The sequence below is a fragment of the Miscanthus floridulus genome, chromosome 2, assembly GCF_019320115.1.
Source record: "Miscanthus floridulus cultivar M001 chromosome 2, ASM1932011v1, whole genome shotgun sequence".
Classification (NCBI taxonomy): Eukaryota; Viridiplantae; Streptophyta; class Magnoliopsida; order Poales; family Poaceae; genus Miscanthus; species Miscanthus floridulus.
In genome coordinates this window covers 12,356,904-12,375,996 of record NC_089581.1, presented here as the reverse complement: position 1 = coordinate 12,375,996, position 19,093 = coordinate 12,356,904, and the positions used below count along the sequence as shown (strand labels likewise).

Sequence of the window (19,093 nt, the reverse complement as noted above, 5' to 3'; positions counted from 1 at the left end):
GCACACCCGCGGACTCGGCAGCCGGCAGGACCAACGTCGCGGCGCTTTTGAGACTGCATGCTCGGCGCCAGCGTCAACGGCGTCGAGCTCGGCGCCAGAGTGACTGACGTCGAGCTTTCTTTCATGTAAGTTTGTCCCAGTCCAGGGGCTCGGCGTCAGAGACGCTGGCGCCGAACTAGGATCTATTTTCTGAATTCTTTCCGCTAAAGATCTATTTGTGAGAAACTCTCGGAAAAAAGGGCTAAAAAATTAACGGATGAAGCCATGCGATCCGCGACAACAAGTCTACAGCACAGGAAAGCGACAAAAATCCGATCGAGCCAAGGATTCAGACCGGTCCGTCTCGACGGGTAGTGCCAACTGGCACCGACGAGCGGCGGCGGCGGCATATCCACCACATGATTGATGATTGGAACTGCCACTGTGGAAGCCTGCGTATGGCAATGGCACGCCACAGCATTTTCCAGCATCTAGAGGGTCAGCTCCAGCGATTCCAACTCGGCCGGCCGGGAGATCGAACGTACGGGTCACCGCTCGCAGCGGCCCGCGGCACAGACGTCGCGTTCCAACAGTCAGCAGAGCCCGGCAGAACCGGCACAGTGACACGCCAACAATTTTCATTTCACACCCAACTCGCCGCCGTGACGGAGGACATCGACAAAAGAGAAAAGACCGGCTGCTCGGGTCACCGCTAGTAAGGCTGTGTTTAGTTCGTGAAATTTGGGAATTTAGCTACGGTAGTACTTTTATTTTTATTTGATAATTAGTGTTCAATTATAGACTAATTAAACTCAAAACGTTCGTCTCGCAATTTTTAACCAAACTGTGCAATTAGTTTTTTTTCGTCTATATTTAATGCTCCATGCACGTATCGCAAGATTCGATGTGATGACTACTGTAGCACTTTTTGGAAAACTTTTTGGAACTAAACAAGCCCTAATCTGAGTTTGCAAGCCATGATTCACCGCCGGTCTCCTTCGGCGATGCCACGCGCGCCCGGGTTCTTCTTCTTCTTCTTCACATTCACAGTCACAGGCGTCCACATCGCGGCATCGCCAGCGTGAGAACTGACAGGGCTAAACAACAGGGCGTGGAAACTTCCAAGCTGGACCCCGGCTAGCCAAAGTCCAAGCCCGGAGGATGGCCTGTTCCGATCGCCTCAGACTACTGGACAGGCGGCACGCACGCGAACGCGATCTGACGAACAAGAACTAAGGCATGGCCCCAAGGCCCAACCCCCCCAACAACCAAGTCATCCGTGCCTATCTACTCCAGTCTCTAGATTGCAAAATAAAATTCTGCGCTAGCTTGGACTGGTCACCAGTTGCTCTGAGCTACTAGCTGCCTCCGGATTATAAAACCGGTAGCACCAGAACGCGACTGCACTGCAAGCGCGGATCTCAATTCGAAGTACAATACAAGCAGCGAGTTCGTTCGATGTGAATGAATTGCCAGAGCTTTTCTTGGCTGCTTGCTGCTATGGTTGACTTGCGGCACGCGCGGTCTCTTCTCGCCGCCGGCGTTCTCCTCGCCGGCGTCGTCGCCGTCCTCGGCGCCGGCGGGGACGACGAGCAGTTCGTCTACTCGGGCTTCACCGGCGCGCCGCTCGCGCTGGACGGCATGGCCGTCATCACGGCGTCGGGGCTGCTGGAGCTCACCAACGGCACCGCGCAGCTCAAGGGCCACGCGGTGCACCCGGCGCCGCTGCGGTTCCAGCGGACGCCGGGCGGGCCCGTGCGCTCCTTCTCGGCGTCCTTCGTGTTCGGCATCATCCCGCCCTACTCCGACCTCAGCGGCCACGGCATCGTCTTCTTCGTGGGCAAGGACAGCTTCGCGAACGCGCTGCCCAGCCAGTACCTGGGCTTCCTCAACACCTCCAACAACGGCAACGCCAGCAACCACGTCTTCGGTGTCGAGCTCGACACCATCCGGAGCACCGAGTTCAAGGACCCCGACGACAACCACGTCGGCATCGACGTCAACAGCCTCACTTCCGTCAACGCCACCACCGCCGGCTACTACGACGACGGCACCGGCGCGTTCCACAACCTGACCCTGATCAGCGCCAAGCCCATGCAAGTCTGGGTGGACTACGACGGCGAGACCGCGCGGATCAACGTGTTCCTGGCTCCCCTCAGGACGCCCAAGCCTTCCAGGCCTCTGGTGTCGGCCACGCAGAACCTCTCGGACGTGCTCGTGGAGCCAGCGTACGTGGGCTTCTCGTCCGCCACGGGCACGGTGAGGTCGGAGCACTACGTGCTCGGCTGGAGCTTCGCCATGGACGGCCCTGCTCCGGACATCAACATCGCCAGCCTGCCCAAGCTACCACGGTTCGGCCCCAAGCCGCGGTCCAAGGTCTTGGAGATCGTGCTGCCGATCGCCACCGCGGCGTTCGTCCTCGCCGTGGTGGCGGTCGTGGTCGCCCTCGTCCGGCGGCGCCTCAAGTACGCCGAACTGCGAGAGGACTGGGAGGTCGAGTTCGGGCCGCACCGGTTCACGTACAAGGACCTGTTCCGCGCGACGGAAGGGTTCAAGAGCAAGATGCTGCTCGGCGTCGGAGGATTCGGGAGAGTGTACAGGGGAGTGCTCCCGAAATCGAAGCTGGAGGTCGCCGTCAAGAAGGTGTCTCACGAATCGAGGCAGGGCATAAAGGAGTTCGTCGCCGAGGTCGTCAGCATCGGACGTCTCCGGCACCGGAACCTCGTGCAGCTGCTCGGTTACTGCAGACGGAAAGGCGAGCTTCTCCTGGTGTACGACTACATGCCCAACGGCAGCCTTGACAAGTACCTATACGGCAAGGACGACGACAAGGCCATGGCCACGCTGGACTGGGTGCAGAGGTTCCGGATCGTCAAAGGCGTCGCGTCAGGGCTGTTGTACATCCACGAGGACTGGGAGCAGGTCGTCATCCACCGAGACATCAAGGCCAGCAACGTCTTGCTCGACAGCGAGATGAACGGACGCCTAGGAGACTTTGGTCTCGCGAGGCTGTACGACCATGGAGCCGACCCGCAGACAACCCATGTCGTTGGCACGATGGGGTACCTCGCCCCGGAGCTTGCGCGGTCAGGGAAAGCGTCCCCTCTCACCGACGTGTTTGCCTTCGGGGCGTTCATCCTCGAGGTCGTCTGTGGCCGGAGACCCGTGGAGCAGAGCATGACCGACAGCCGGCTCATGCTGGTGGACTGGGTGCTCGAGCACTGGCAGAAGGGAACCCTCGCCGAGGTGATCGACGCGAAGCTCCAGGGGAGTTACGACGACGAGGAGGCGATGCTGGCGCTGAAGCTGGGGCTGCTGTGCTCGCACCCGCTGCCCGCTGCGAGGCCGAGCATGCGGCAGGTGATGCAGTATCTCGACGGCGACATGCCTTTCCCTGAGCTCACGCCGTCGCACCTCAGCTTCAGCATGCTGGCACTGATGCGGAGCGAAGGGTTCGATTCGTTTGTCCTGTCGGCGTCGACGAATCCGTCGTCGTCCACGGCGATGAGCATGGGGACCACCATGACTGCCCTCTCCGGCGGGAGATGACATATATATTGACATGCGCATTGTCTTGGTGGAGCATGTACATTGGATGGCGCCAGTTCATTAGCTAGTGCTACTGGTCTGCTCTGCTGTAAGTTGACAGTTTTCGGAAACACACACCTTCTGTACAGTATTGTGAGCTGGTCGCTGCAAGAGACACAATTTTTGGTACTTGCTGTAAGTTGCCTATGATCACTTGATCAGACCTCGTACCCAGAAAATTGAGGTCTACGAAAAAAATCATCTGCCAAGTCAAAATTACTTATTAGTCTAGAAATCGATGGTAGGAATCTGAACGCATCTGACTAAGGCCCCGTTCGGTTCCTGGGGATTGACCCCCCGAAATCATTCCCTACTGGATTCATTACTAAAGTTTATATAAGCATTCCTCAGCCAGAATACTTCTAGGGCCAGATTTGCTCTAAACGAACGGAGCCTAAGGCTACGTTCGCTTGCAGGGAATCCCAGTCAATCGGTATCTTCGATAATTTGTATTAGTTTGGAATTGTTCCTGTCCTGGAACGGCCAGGAATGACCTAACCGAACGGCCAGGAATGGCCTAACCGAACGGCACCTAAGTGAGGTAAAGACGATAGAGATAGTAGCAGGTATGCTTGAAAAATCTGTAGTCTAGACTCTAGAAGTGCCTGCCATTCTGCCAAGTCCAAAATCATTAGCTCACAGTCGAAGAAGGATGCCATCGGCCGGCCTCTCTTCAGCCTCACCCAAACTATCAAACGTGTGAACGGAACACTGGTTACGGCTTTACTTGTGACTGTTTTAGAAGGTCACATTATTTGACTTCCCAACTTTCCAACCCCAGGTCATAATCAGATCACCAGTGTAACATATATGAGGTTCAGAGTACAACCTTGGGATAAGAGGTACATCAGGGAAAGCTTCAGGCAAAAGGAAGAGAGTAAAGGCTCCATTCGCTTGCCTTTAAACCCGGCTTGATCCGCTTCTTTTTTTCATCCGGAACAGTGTTTTTCTCTCATAAATTCCTCCAGATTCATCCAGATTTCCTCCAAGCGAACGGGGCCAAAGTGGTGGAAAATTTGGCTTATGCTGATACTGATTTGTTGTGAGAGAAAAATATTGTCCCTTCGTTGAAAAGTACTGCTGAAGAACAGGACGAGAGATGTGTTCTGTTTCAGAATATGCCCTTCCCAATCGCCGCTACTCTGATCTTGGCATGTTTGGATCGAGGAATGAGTTAATTCATCATCTATTTATTCCTCACTTTTTTGTTCGGTTTGTAGAATAGAACAAGTCTTCATAAGCTAATAATTAGTAAGAAATAGAGTCATTTCACAAAATTTGAGAAATGGGATTCTTCAAACAAACACATCGTACCCTCCGTGGAGGCAAAAGCTTAACTAGGCCATGGCCCATAGCCCATATGACGGCCCAATCATACGTACTTCCTCACAGAGTGCTATGAACTATTGAAATTGAAACATTAAAAAATTATGATGACAAATGTGGTATTTGCATGGATACAGCCAAGATGAGTTTGATTTTTGTAGGTACATAATTTTTATTGTGCACCTAAATATACAATGCAAAGCCAAATAATTTAAAACTTAGAATGGATGGTGCTATGGTAAACATGTGCTAACGACGGATTTATTAGGCTTAATAAATTCATCTCGCGGATTACTGACGGATTCTGTAATTTATTTTTTTATTAGTATCCGAACACCCCATACGACACCCCATGTGACATCCGATAAGACAACTCTTAAACTTTAGTCCCTGCATCAAGGAACCTGCCATTTCTATTGCCGATAGCAGATTGCACACTAATGCCGCATCATTTAGTTTTTATGCGCAAAAAAGAAGAAGCATCATTCAGTTTAGGCCCTATTCTGTACATCCACCATGCCACCGCTTGTCTAAAGTAAAAACAAACATCTCCAACAAACAACAACATTGAAAGCTCTAGTTTAGTTTTGGTGAATTGATGAAACCCTAAGTGCTAACCTAGTTTATTAAGTGATCATGAGATAGGTAGCACATTCGAAGTGGTGAAGCAAATGAAGATCATGACATGATGATGGTGATGCCATTGTGACGATCAAGTGCTTGGACTTGAAAAGAAGAAAGAGAAAAACAAAAGGCTCAAGGCAAAGGTATAAATGGTAGGAGCCATTTTGTTTTGGTGATCAAAACACTTAGTGAGTGTGATCACATTTAGGATCGATAGCCATACTATTAAGAGGGATGAAACTCGTATCGAAATGCGGTTATCAAAGTGCCACTAGATGCTCTAACTCATTGCATATGCATTTAGGATCTAGTGGAGTGCTAACACCCTTGAAAATGTTTATAAAAATACGCTAACACATGTGCACAAGGTGATACACTTGGTGGTTAACACATTTGAGAAGGGTTAGAAACTTCACCGGCGGAGTGTCCGCCCGTAGAGTGCGGACAGTCCGACGGTGCCACCGGTGCCCTATACAGAAAAGACAGAGGTCACTGTAAGTGGCCGGACGCTGACCTCGGTTGGACCGACGCGTCCGGTTAGTAGAAGCTACAAAGACGCTGGCATCGGTCTCTGACCGGACGCTGGGTCACTTACTGACCGGACGTTGGAGGGTTGCGTCCGGTCCTGCTGACGTGGCAGCGCACAGGGGAGACGCCGAGTGACCGGACGCTGGGTGTGTCTGGTCGAGCATGACCGAATGCGTCCGGTCGTGATTTCTCACTTCTGGATGCTTACTGGAAACAACCGGACGCTGAGGTCCAGCATCCGGTCACTTCGCAGCAGCGCGTCTAGTCATCACTTGACCGTTGGGATCGGGCGCTCAGTATTTGAAGAGAGGGGACACATGGCGTGCATCGCACGACCAGACGCTGGGGACCAGAGTCCGGTCAATATGACCGGAGCGCCCGGTCACCCTGTGTTATGCCCAGGGAAGGGGTACAACGGCTCTATTTCATGGGGGTCTCTATTTAAGCCCCATGGCCAGCTCTAGCTCACTCTCTTGGCCATTTGCATTGACATAGCAACCTTGTGAGCTTAGCCAAAGCCCTCTCACTCATCTCTATCATTGATTCATCATCTTTGTGAGATTGGGAGAGGATCAAAGTACATTGCTTGAGTGTTTGCATCTAGAGGCACTTGGTGTTCGTGTTTCGCTGCGGGATTTACCTGTTACTCTTGGTGGTTGCCGTCACCTAGATGGCTTGAAGTAGCGAGGATCGTCGAGTAGAGGGTGGTGATTGTCTCCGGCTCTGATCGTGGTGATTGTGAGGGGTTCTTGACCTTTCCCTAGCGGAGAGCCAAAAGGTACTCTAGTGGATTGCTCGTGGCTTGTGTGATCATCATCTTGTGTTGGTTGTGCGGCACCCTATTAAGCTTTTGGCATGTGATGCCAATTAGTGCGTGAACCTCCAAGTGAGTGAATCGCCACAACGATTACTAGCTTGCCGGCAAGCAAGTGAACCTCGGTAAAAAATTATTGTGTCATCGTTTGATTCCGAGGTGATTGGTCTTCATTGGTATTCATTCTTGTGATTGGTTGGCTCCTTCCTCGACACGGCGGTATAAACAAATTGCTCACTCTCTTTACATTCCCGCAAACTTGTTGTCAAGCTCTTTAGTGTAGCTAGTTGTGAGAGCTTGTTAGTTTGGTTAGTGTGGCTCTTTAGTTAGCCGTTGAGAGCACACTAACTTAGTGTAGTGACATAGCTTTTGTGTGGATAGAAACTATATAAACTAGAATTGTGGTAGGTGGCTTGTAATTTTAGTAGGCTAGCGCAACACTTGCTTCGCCTCATAATTGTCTAACCGATTTGTTAAGTGTTGTTGTAGAAATTTTTAATAGGCTATTCACCCCCCTCTAGCCATTAGAACCTTACAAACATCCTTGTAAACTCAACACGTTATGGATACAGAGTGAGACTATGGTAAAAGATACATTCTCAAATAATGGCAACATCCATATAAACGCAACACACATGAAAAAGAGTGACACTATAGTCAAAAGAGACATTGTCAGAAGAACAGCAACACCTTAGAAAAGCAAAACATTTGTAAGAAGTGTGATGCCATCGTAAATAGAAGCATTGTGATTAATAGAGCAGCACGATATAAATAGTGTGACATTAAAGTAAAAACAAACATCTCCAACAAATAGCAAGATCCTTATAAAAGCAACACGTTCATGTACAGAGTGACCCAATGGTAAAAAGATGCATTGTCAAAAAACGATAACATCCTCATAAAAAGCAACACATATCAACAAGAGTGACACTAGTGTAAAAAGAGACATGGTCAAAACAACAGCAACACCATGGAAAAGCAACACGTTTGTAAAAGTGTGATGCCATTGTAGACAAAGCAACACAATAGAAACAGGGTGACATCAAAGTAAAAACAAACATTTCCAACAAACAACAACATCCTCGTAAAAGCAATGTGTTAGTGTACAGAGTGACACCATGGGAAAAAGATACATTGTCAAATAACGGCAACATAAATGCAACACATATGAAAAAGAGTGACACTATGGTCAAAACAGGCATGGTCAAAAGAACAACAATACCTGGGAAAAGCAACACACTTGTAAAATGTGTAACACCATCATAAATAAAAACATTATCAGTAATACAGCAACACTTTAGACAAAGTAACATGATATAAATAGTGTGATACTATAGTAAAAACAAACATCTCCAACAAACAGCAACATCCTGGTAACAGCAACACAAATAAAAAAGAGTGACACTAGTGTAAAAAGAGACATGGTCAGCAGAACAACAATACTAGGGAAAAGCAATACGTTTGTAAAAAGTGTAACACCATCATAAATAGAAACATTGTCGGTAACACAACAACACTATAGACAAAGCAACACGATAGAAACAGGGTGACACCAAAGTAAAAACAAACATCTCCAACAAAGAACATCTTTAAAAAGCAACGCTTTAGGGTACAGAGTGACACCATGGTAAAAAGATGCATTGTCAAAAATGACAACATCGTTATAAAAGCAACCCATGTGAAAAGAGTGACACTATGGTCAAAAGATGTCATAGTCAGAATAACAGCAACACCTCTGAAAAGCAACACACTTGTACAAAGTGCGACACTATCTTAAATAGAAAGATTGTCAGTAATACAGCAACACTATATACAAAGCAACACGATATAAATAGTGTGACACTAAAGTAAAAACAAACATCTCCAACAAACAGCAGCATCCTTGTAAAAGGTTACGTTAGGGTACAGAGTAACACTATGATCAAAAGATGCATTGCCAAAAAACGGCAACACCCTTATAAAGGCAACACATATGAAACAGAGTGACACTATTATAAAAAGAGACATGTCAGAAGAACAGCAACATATGGGAAAGCAACCCGTTTGTAATAAGTGTGATGTCATCGTAAATAGAAATATTGTCAGTAATACAGCAACACTACAGACAAAGCAACACAATAGAAATAGTATGGCACCAAAGTAAAAACAAACATCTCCAACAAACAACAATATCATTGTAAAAGCAACACGTTAGGGTACAGAGTGACACAATTGTAAAAAGAGACCAAAGTAAAAAGTGTGACACCAAAGTAAAAACAAACATTTCCAACTAACAGCAACGTCCTTGGAAAAGCAACACGTAGGGTAATAGAGTGACATCTGGGAAAATTATACATTGTCAAAAAAAACCCTAGCCGTCCTCACTTGCTCTCTTATCCGACGCAGCTCGAGCGAGCACCGCACGGCACGCCACCACCAGCGCGCCACCATGGGCCCTCTCGCCGGCACACCCGTGCGACCAAGTCGTGCGTGGCTCCTCAAGGGGATCCGCTGAGGTGCTTTGTAACACCTCGAGTGTTACGAGGCTTGCTTAGCACCTAGGTTAATGTCTAAGAGAAATTAGCCAAACAAGTTTTCGGGTCTTAAAATTTTTAAAACCCACATGCAATGATAGTCAGCTTGTATGTCTCATCCCTTGAGAAGAGGAATCAAATGGATATGGTGAGTTAGTAGTTTATGTGAAAACATGCTAACGAGATCATAATAAGAAAAATGGGAAAGTTGTTTTAATTGTTTTGGTATGAAAACAATTTCTATAACAACAACCAAATATAACTGGAGTGCAGAGCTTCGATAGAATTTGAGAGCAAGTTATGTAGATAGATATGTAATTTTGGATTTTGAAGAATAGTGCGGTTGGCTAGTGTTCTTGGGAGCTTCAAAATCGAATCCGTAATTCAAACTAGAACGTTTCGTTCAATTAGCGAGGCAATGAACCTATGTTGTGGATGCCATTTTTTGTAGAGTATTTTGGCCAAAATAGCTAAAGGGTGCTTAAGTATCCCGCTTCGATATGTTAGTATGTAGTGCGGGCTAATGAGTGAAATATTCATTGGGCGAAATTAATAATGTTTGGGCATCCCAAAAATTACGATAAAAGTGGTAGTAGTTGTTAGCCTAAAATTGAGCCTTAACTTTGAAATGTTGGTAGACAATGCCATTTTGGCATTTAAATTCCGACAAAAACTACTAAGCGATCCATATATGTGTTTTGCACTATTGGTTGCATCAAGGTGAGCACTTGAGCAGGGTGTAGGTTATAGTTGTGTTGGATTGCCCGTGGTCCTCCTAAAAATTTTCAAATTTCATTGAAATGCGTTGTAGTTATGTCGTTGGCGCTCTGTTCGTGAACCGTTATTCAGCGTGACGAACCCTTGTTGGTCAGGGTGGGCATTCGATTCTCGGTTCGGTTCCCTCGGTTATTGATGAAATTCGGTTCCTAGAAAATAGGAACCGATCGGTTCCAAAAAAAATTAGGAACCGAGCATTTTGGTTCTCGGTCATTTTGGTTTGGTTCTGGTTCTAACCGAACTAACCGAATTTTTTCAGAAGACCTCATGACAATAATAAATATACTTGTTTTAAGGTAAATTTATGCAACACTATGGGCCTGTTTGGCATGGCTCCACTCCAGAACTCCAGCAACTCTAGCAAAAAATCCAGCCAAACACCCCAGCTCCAAAACTCCATAGAGGTGCCAACTCCATGGAGCTATAGTGCAAATGGGGGTAGAGTTTTGGAGCACCTCTTTTGCTGCTCCAGAACCCTCTCTTTTGAACCTTCTCGTGGAGTTGGTGGGTAATTACCCACCAATGCCACTGATTACAGAAAAAATGGTTCGATTCTATTTTTCTGACCCTCGCGTCATGACTCCCTCCCCGACCGACTGGATTCGCGAAGGTCTTTGAGCATCTCCGTCACCCGCTCGCCTAGCTCTGGCCCCTATTCCCGCCCAACTCCGGCCGCCGTGCCCGCCCAGATCCGTCCACCGCGCCCACCCCTAAACATCACCGCGCATCCTGGCCTCGAGCGAGCGCTCCATGGGCGCCACCGCGTGTTTCCCATGGCGCCTCTCCATGGCCTCCGTGAGTTCCCTACAAGATCCTCCGCTTCTCTATGGGCGCTTCTTCAGGGGCGGGAAAGAGCTCTCCACGGGCACAAGCTCGATAGAGGGCCGTCGTGGGCTGGAGCTCTGTCGCGGGCACGAGGGCCTGGTCCGAAGACGCATGTTCTGAGCTGCCATTGATGGGTTTTCTTTCGAGCATTGGTTGTGAATGTTTTCCTCGGCTCCTTGTCGCCGCCGTCAATAGCGCCCCACCCCCATCAACAGCCGCTCGGCCACCGCTCCTGTGGCACATCTCGTCGAGGGCGCGCATGCCGTGCGGTCCAGGCCACCCACCAGGAGCAGCGCGATGGCGAGGCGTTGCTGTCCCTAGGGAAGAAAAGAGGAGAATAAGAGGATGACAGGTGGGACCATGAGTTGGGGGTAAGAATGACAATTCACCTTCAAACTCCTCTTTTCTGGAGCTAGGGACATCCTCCCAGCCAAACACCTAAATCAGACAGCTCCAACTCCACCTAGAGCTGGCTCCACCTGGAGTTCTGAAGTGGAGCAGCTCCACCCAGAGTTGGAGCCATGCCAAACAGGGCCTATATTCATTTTTAATAATAATAATAATATATAAGAAAACAATAGCAATATAGTAACACAAGTTCAAATATAAAACACTACACATAAACCAAACATAATCCTATAAAATACAAGTAAGTGAAGTATAATTCATGTAATTCGGTTCTTTCGGTTAATTCGGTTAACCGAGAGTAGGAACCAAATTTTCTTCGGTTATTTTGGTTCCTCGATATTAGGAACCGAGTTTTTCGGTTTCAGTTCTTTTGGTTTCGGTTTCGGTTCTTTTGGTTTGGTTCTCGGTTCTCGGTTAAATTTGCCCAAGGCTACTTGTTGGAACCCTTGTACCTCTCTACCTAGTTACTCCTTGGTCATGATGGTTGTTTGGTTTGATAGACGGTGGTGTGGACTTCAGATTTGAGGACTTGCTTGGGCCTCAATCGTGATCAATCGTAGCACTTGCTTAGCTTTAAAATTCATGCGCCTCACTACTCACCGTCGAACGGCTTGGCCTGCGGTCGCCGCATGCACTGTCTGCCAGCCGTCTAGCCGATGTGGTGCTCCACCCACCTCACGACCCACCTAACCATGGAGGAGTTGGCTGCCTTTGCTGTCTCGTCACGCTGCGACCGTTGATTCTATGTTACTGCTCCTCTCGTCGTGTCGTGGTGCGTCAGTCCCACGTGGTGACTTAGTGTGCGCCCGATGTTCCGCTGCCGCTGAGAGTGTCCCACCAAGTTCGAGTCATCCCATCTATGTGGTAGTTTGAGGGACGATGGTGCCACGTTGTTTCCCCGCATGTACTCGACCTCGCCTTAACTAGCAGAGCACTCCCGCCTTTGTCCCCTCACCATGGTCCCACCAAGCTCCAGTCGAGCCACTGCCGCTTTTCACACTATCCTGCGCGCCTTAGCTCGATCCCCTTGCCTCCATGGGTAACTTTGGTAGTTGGCTAGCCGGCCGACCGCGTCAAGCCCCAACTAAATCCTATGTCGTGCCAAATTGAAGAATTGCTCGTCGCCGACCATCTCCTCGCTAGAGCAGGGTGGGTTTGGGGGTAAGGCCCTATCCCTCAGTGGGGGTCCAATTAGTTGTTCATATGAGCTCACCTCGGTCCCCTCGTGCTGTTGCTCATCCCCGTTTGGCCAGCGACCTCTCTGTTGACGATGTGACATGATGGTGCCAAACTAGAGCGTGCATAGCCTATCTGTGCGCATGTGGTCGACTACCTCGCCAAGCCTTGCGACCTCGACTGGCCCTTCCTACATGTTTCTGGTGAGGCCCTTCTATTTTTTGATATTCGGTTTGACTATGTGAGCTTCGTGCTCGCCGAAACGCTTTCACCGCCGCCGGTGAACTCGGTTTAGATGTCGTTTCTAGGGCTGGGCCGATAGGGAGTAGTGCTAGTACATCTAAGGCTTCTAGCATGTTAGCAGTAACTGAAGGAGGGATTTTTGGAGATGCAGCGCAACCGGGAGGGCTGTTGTGACCGGCGTCGACGTACCAGCGGCCATACCCCGCCATGGCATGCGTCCCCACTGAAAGGTCCTAATGGCTAGAGGGGGGGTGAATAGCCTAATAAAAATTTCTACAACACCACTTAACCAAATGGTTAGACAATTATGAGGCGAAGCGAGTGTTGCGCTAGCCTACTCAAAATGCAAGCCACCTACCACAATTCTAGTTTAGATAGTGTCAATTCACACAAGAGCAATGACACTACCCTATGTTAGTGTGCTCTCAAAGGCTAACTAAAGAGCCACACCAACCAAGCATGCAAGCTCTCACAACTAGCTACACTAAAGAGCTTGTCAACTAGTTTGCGGTAAAGTAAAGAGAGTGATTAAGAGGGTTATACCGCCGTGTAGATGAATGAACCAATCAATCACGAAGATGAATAACAATGATGACCAATCACCTCGGAATCAAAGATGAAGACAATGATTTTTTACCGAGGTTCACTTGCTTGCCGGCAAGCTAGTCCTCGTTGTGGCGATTCACTCACTTGGAGGTTCACGCGCTAATTGGCTTCACACGCCAAACCCTCAATAGGGTGCCGCACAACCAACACAAGATGAGGATCACACAAGCCACGAGCAATCCACTAGAGTACCTTTTGGCGCTCCGCCGGGGAAAGGTCAAGAACCCCTCACAATCACCACGATCGGAGCCGGAGACAATCACCACCTCCGCTCGACGATCCTCACTGCTCCAAGCCGTCTAGGTGGCGGCAACCACCAAGAGTAACAAGAGAAATCCGCAGCAAAATACGAACACCAAGTGCCTCTAGATGCAATCACTCAAGCAATGCACTTGGATCACTTCCAATCTCACTATGATGATGAATCAATGATGTAGATGAGTGGGAGTCCTTTGGCTAGGCTCACAAGGTTGCTATGTCAATGAAAATGTGCAAGAGCTATCCCTTGAGCCGGCCATGGGGCTATAAATAGAGCCCCCATCAAATAGAGCCGTTATACCCCTTTACTGGGCAAAACGCGTTCTGACCGGACGCTCCAGTCGTGTTGACCGGACGCTGGACCCCAGCGTCCGGTCGCTCGCAGACGACCACGTGTCCTGATTCCAACGGTCACTTGACCTGACCGGACGCTCCGGTATAAACTGACCGGACGCTGAAGGCCCAGCGTCCGGTCGTTTCCAGTAAGCTCCCGAGCATGACCGGACGCGTCCGGTCGAATGCGATCGAACGCAGCCAGCGTCCGGTCACATTCCAGCTACTGTGTCACCGTACGTCAGCGCGACCGGACGCAGCCTGCCAGCGTCCGGTGCATTCAGATCTAGCGTCCGGTCAGTTGACCGACGCTGGCATCTTTGCGACCAACTCGTTTTCACTTCTAACTTCTTCACCCTTGCTCCAATGAGCCAATCACCAAGAATTTTGCATCCGGCGCAATAGAAAATAGACATTTCATTTTTCCAAAAGCGCCGAATCCCGCCTCGCAAGCTCGGCGGGAGGAAGAGAGGGACCCAAACCCATCTCAACCCTGCAAGCACCTTGTGCACATGTGTTAGCATATTTTCACAAATGTTATCAAGGGTGTTAGCACTCCACTAGATCCTAAATGCATATGCAATGAGTTAGAGCATCTAGTGGCACTTTGATAACCGCATTCCGATACGAGTTTCACCCCTCTTAATAGTACGGCTATCAAACATAAATGTGATCACACTCTCTAAGTGTCTTGATCACCAAAACAAAATAGCTCCTACAAGTTATACCTTTGCCTTGAGCTTTTTGTTTTTCTCTTTCTTCTCTTCAAGTTTAAGCCCTTGATCATCTCTATGCTATCACCATTGTCATGTTATGATCTTCATTAGCTTCTTCTACTTGAAGTGTGCTACCTATGTCATGATCACTTGATAAACTAGGTTAGCACTTAGGGTTTCATCAATTCACCAAAACCAAACTAGAGCTTTCACCCACTACTGTACCGCACCATTTTGTGTGTGAAATACCTTGATCGGTTGATCTTGATGTGTGTAGTCGTTTGGTAGTGTTGGTTGTCGCCGGTGAGGCCGTATGCGTTGGCGTTTGGCTGGAATTGTGCGGCCTCTATTAAGTCCAGCCAAGGACCTTTGAAAATAAGAATTCAAAAATATCTAGGGTTCTTGATATAAAGTTCTTAACTCAATTGAATAGTGCTATTAGTAGCTTTGCGAATAGAAAAGAGATCAGGGACCCTTTAGCAAAGAGCCAGCACCCACGCTGGATTCCACCTTAGGTCGTTGCTGGGCCAGCCCGTTGTGCGTGCAGCTGTTTCTGCGTGGGCCATAATGGGCCGCTGGGCTAGTTTTGATTCTTGCCGGCCTTTTCATTTTCTAGAGCAAATTCTAATTTAAACTTCTAAAGCTACAAATTTGTGTAGATAACCAAAAAAAATTGTAAAACCAATTTTGTTAGGCTCCTAAAATCATGATCTATCTGCTAGTATATTTTGTTCATATAGTTTGATAATATTCTTGGAAGCTATATAATTAATTTAAGATACTTAATATTGTAAAAATATAAACTCGTAGGAATTGTTGTGATAAATTGGTAATAATGTTGGATCTAAAATTTTTATAGTAGATTTCTAGAAATATTAGGTATTCACTATAATTTTTGTAGCCCCATAGGGATTAGTTTGTTAAGGTAACTAAATGAGCCCTAGTGCATAAATATATATATTTAATCAATCAAATGTCAAAAATAATTGGGGGTTTGTAGAACGAAAACATTTCTGGGAACAAGCCTTACTTGACGACGGGGATATGTAGACTAGCGCGTTAGAGCTACCTTGTTAGCTTGTGAGGCGTGATTGGATTTCTAAGAATTTCGGCTATCGTTGATTATTTACATCTATGCATTTGTATCAATACCTATCATGATAGGAGCGATGGTGGATCGATGGTATCAAGTGGAGCAGCTAAAAAGATGGTGCCAGGGATCATGTCATAAAGATGGAATGCTAACTTTTGGTTATATTTTACCCAGGCAAGTCCCGATGCATAACCCCTACTTTTCTGCACTTTATATTATGTTTCTGCATTAAGTTTTAATGAGTTGAATGAAACCCACTTGCATATATATATATATATATATATATATATATATATATATATATATATATATATGTATATATATATATATATGTATATATATATATATATATATATATATGCTACAGGATTCCGGTAGAAGTCAAGTGATTGCCTGTCACTCAGCGAGAGATAGAAAATATATTATTGTTGTTACTATATTATTATCACTTGGAATATATATATGAATGATAAATGGAGATCGAACAGGGATATGGTTTGAGTATTGGTGGGTGTAAGAGGTTGTGTCCTGCGGCCAACGGGACATAGCTGGGTTATACTGTTTTCCTGTCTGTGTCGGTTAAGGACCGGTCATTACATTAGGTTCTAGGTAGGTCACATACTTATTATCCTAAACACATACTTGTGTATGGCGCGTGGGAAGACTTGTTACTCTCTTGTCATGGGTTCTGGCTCTTTCTGGACTGACTTTCAGGGTTTATTTCCCTCTCTTGCAGGTGGAAGGCGGATGCTAGAGCTGACTCTTGTGTGTGAATTCCTCCTGGTGGGCTCAAAGAGGATTCCTTTACGCTGCGATCATAGTCTTTGTTTATAACTCTCACTAAATATTTTTATAAATAGAAGTTTTATAATCTATTGTCACATCTTATATATCAATGCTTCATCATGTCATGAATTGATATTTATTTCCGCTGTAATTCTAATAACATATTTATATTCTGCTATTAAATTAAATTGTCCATAACTCTGATAACATGATTATATTTCGCTGTTATAACAATAAATATTATACTCTGATGTGCATGAAAAGTGATGTAACAAATGGTTAATAATGATGTAAGCTTTATCCTCTCATTTATGATCCTGATGGAAAAATGTAGATTTTCGGGTTCTCCCTTGGGGTGTGCTCGATAGAACTGCGTAATTTAGTGTCCTCCCTTGAGTACTTAGTGTCTAATGGAAGACAAGTACTCTTGAGAGGCATTAGATTAGGCGGTTCTACCACATGCTTCACCTGGCAGGCGGGTGTTCAAGAAACCACAGCACAAGTCCGGCGATGGGCAAGCCAACGCTCATCGTGGGCACTACCGCGGGCCTAATGGCATGACCCCCGCCAGCAGCGCCACTGCGGGCCTCTCGCCAGCCTAACGCGGGGACCTACCTCCACCAGCGCCACCACTATGACTCCTCCTGTGTGGCGGCGGCGGCAAGCTCATGGCACGCGCGGTCGACCAATCAAGGTAAGATGCTCCCAACATTGCCAGATAAAAAGCAACATGTTTGAAAATAGAGTGACACCTAGGTAAAAAGATACAGTGTCAGGAAAATCAACACGTTTTGTAAAAGGGTGACACCAAAGTGAAAAGCAAACATTGTCTGGAAAAAGCAACATTTTCTGAGAAAGAGTGACATAATAGCAACAACAAACATTGCTAGGAAAAACAACACGATTAGAATAAGTGTGACACCAAGGTAAAAAAACAAACACGTCGGAAAACAGCAACACTATATAAAAATGTGAAACCAAGGTAAAAACAAACGTCACTATATAAAAATGTGAAACCAAGGTAAAAAACAAACATCTCCAACAAACAACAACATCGTAGGCAAAGCAACAATATAGAGTGACATCCGGGTAAAAAGACAATATCCGAGTAAAAGCAACACGTAGGAAATAGAGTGGCACCAGGGTAAAAATACATGGCAAGAGGAACAGCAACACTATAGGAAAAGCAACACGTTAGAAAAAAGCGACACTTGGGTAAAAAGAAACTTGATTAGGAGAACAACAACACCCTAGGCTGTCCGAAAACAGCAACACAACTCGTTCGGGGAAACATCAACACACATGGAATGGAAAGTCAACACGTTCGTAGAAAGAGTGAGACCAATGTGAAAAGAAATATTGTCAGGAAACTTAAAGAGAAACATTCTCAAAGAAAAATCAACACCACGGTCTAAACCCTTCCCCTTCCCTTCCCCTTCCCCGCCCTTTCCCCTTCCCCTTCCCCTGGAGAAACATTCTCAAATAAAAATCAACACCACAGCCTAAACCCTTCCCCTTCGCCACCCTTTCCCCTTCCCCTTCCCCTTCCCCTTCCCTTTCGCAGCCTCGGTCGTTGCCGCACTTCTCGACTCGCACGCCGACTGCTTCTCGACTCGCACGCGGCCTGAGCGACACGAAGCTGTCCATACTCGCCAGGTGAGCGCCCTTCATTTTTTTTGCCCCGCTTTGTCACTGTTTAGGGTTTCACACGCATTTTAGTTTCGTCTTCCTCACTGACATTGATTGCCCTAGAAATTAATTATTTGATTGCATTTTAGTAGAGTCATTTTAGGGTATAGCCGGCTGCAGCTGCAACTGCAACTCGCCAGGTGAGCGCCCTTCATTTTTTTTTGCCCCGCTTTGTCACTGTTTAGGGTTCCTCACCCATTTTAGTTTCCTCTTCCTCACTACCATTGATTGCCCTAGAAATTAATTATTTGATTGCATTTTAGTACAGTAAGATACATGCATTTTAGGGTATAGCCGGCTGCAACTGCAACTGCAACTGCAACAGCCGCTACAGCACTTGTAGGCAGCCGGCCAGCTGCTGCTGCTGGCCCGGCCCTGGGGCAGGTCGAGCAGTGCAGCAGCACAGGGCCCTCTGAGGCCAAGGGGGGCCACCAAGTATGTGCTAGGTATACTAGTACACCGCAGGCTTGGGCTTGGTGCGAAAGTAGATACACAGCAGTAGGCCAGTAGCAAAATACTTGTACTAGCTTTGAGGACAAATTAATTTCGTTTTGGCTGGATTAGTTTATAAGCTATGGCTGAAAGTACTGCTGGTTGATTTGGTGTGAGAGAAAAATATTATTCATTGGCTGATAAGCCAAGGCTTATAAGCTAGATACAGGCTGCCGAACAGGCTGACGGTTCTTCCCGTCGGCTGGCATTAAGACCAAGGTGTTGTTGCGTTTCCCTGCACAACAATTCTCCGCCCTGTTCGTTTGTGCTGGTTTGGTTTACAAGTTATGGCTGAAAGTATTGTTGGCTGATTTTGTGT

The 19,093-nt window shown here is 47.2% G+C and overlaps 1 protein-coding gene across 1 annotated transcript; it reads left to right on the top strand.

Moving 5' to 3' along the window:
* The first annotated feature begins 1,172 nt into the window (after positions 1-1,172).
* Positions 1,173-3,814, top strand: LOC136517225 (L-type lectin-domain containing receptor kinase SIT2-like). Its single transcript, XM_066510757.1, has one exon. The coding sequence runs from the start codon at positions 1,444-1,446 to the stop codon at positions 3,526-3,528; it is 2,085 nt and encodes a 694-aa protein (XP_066366854.1). The 5' UTR covers positions 1,173-1,443; the 3' UTR covers positions 3,529-3,814.
* Positions 3,815-19,093: the final 15,279 nt, after the last annotated feature.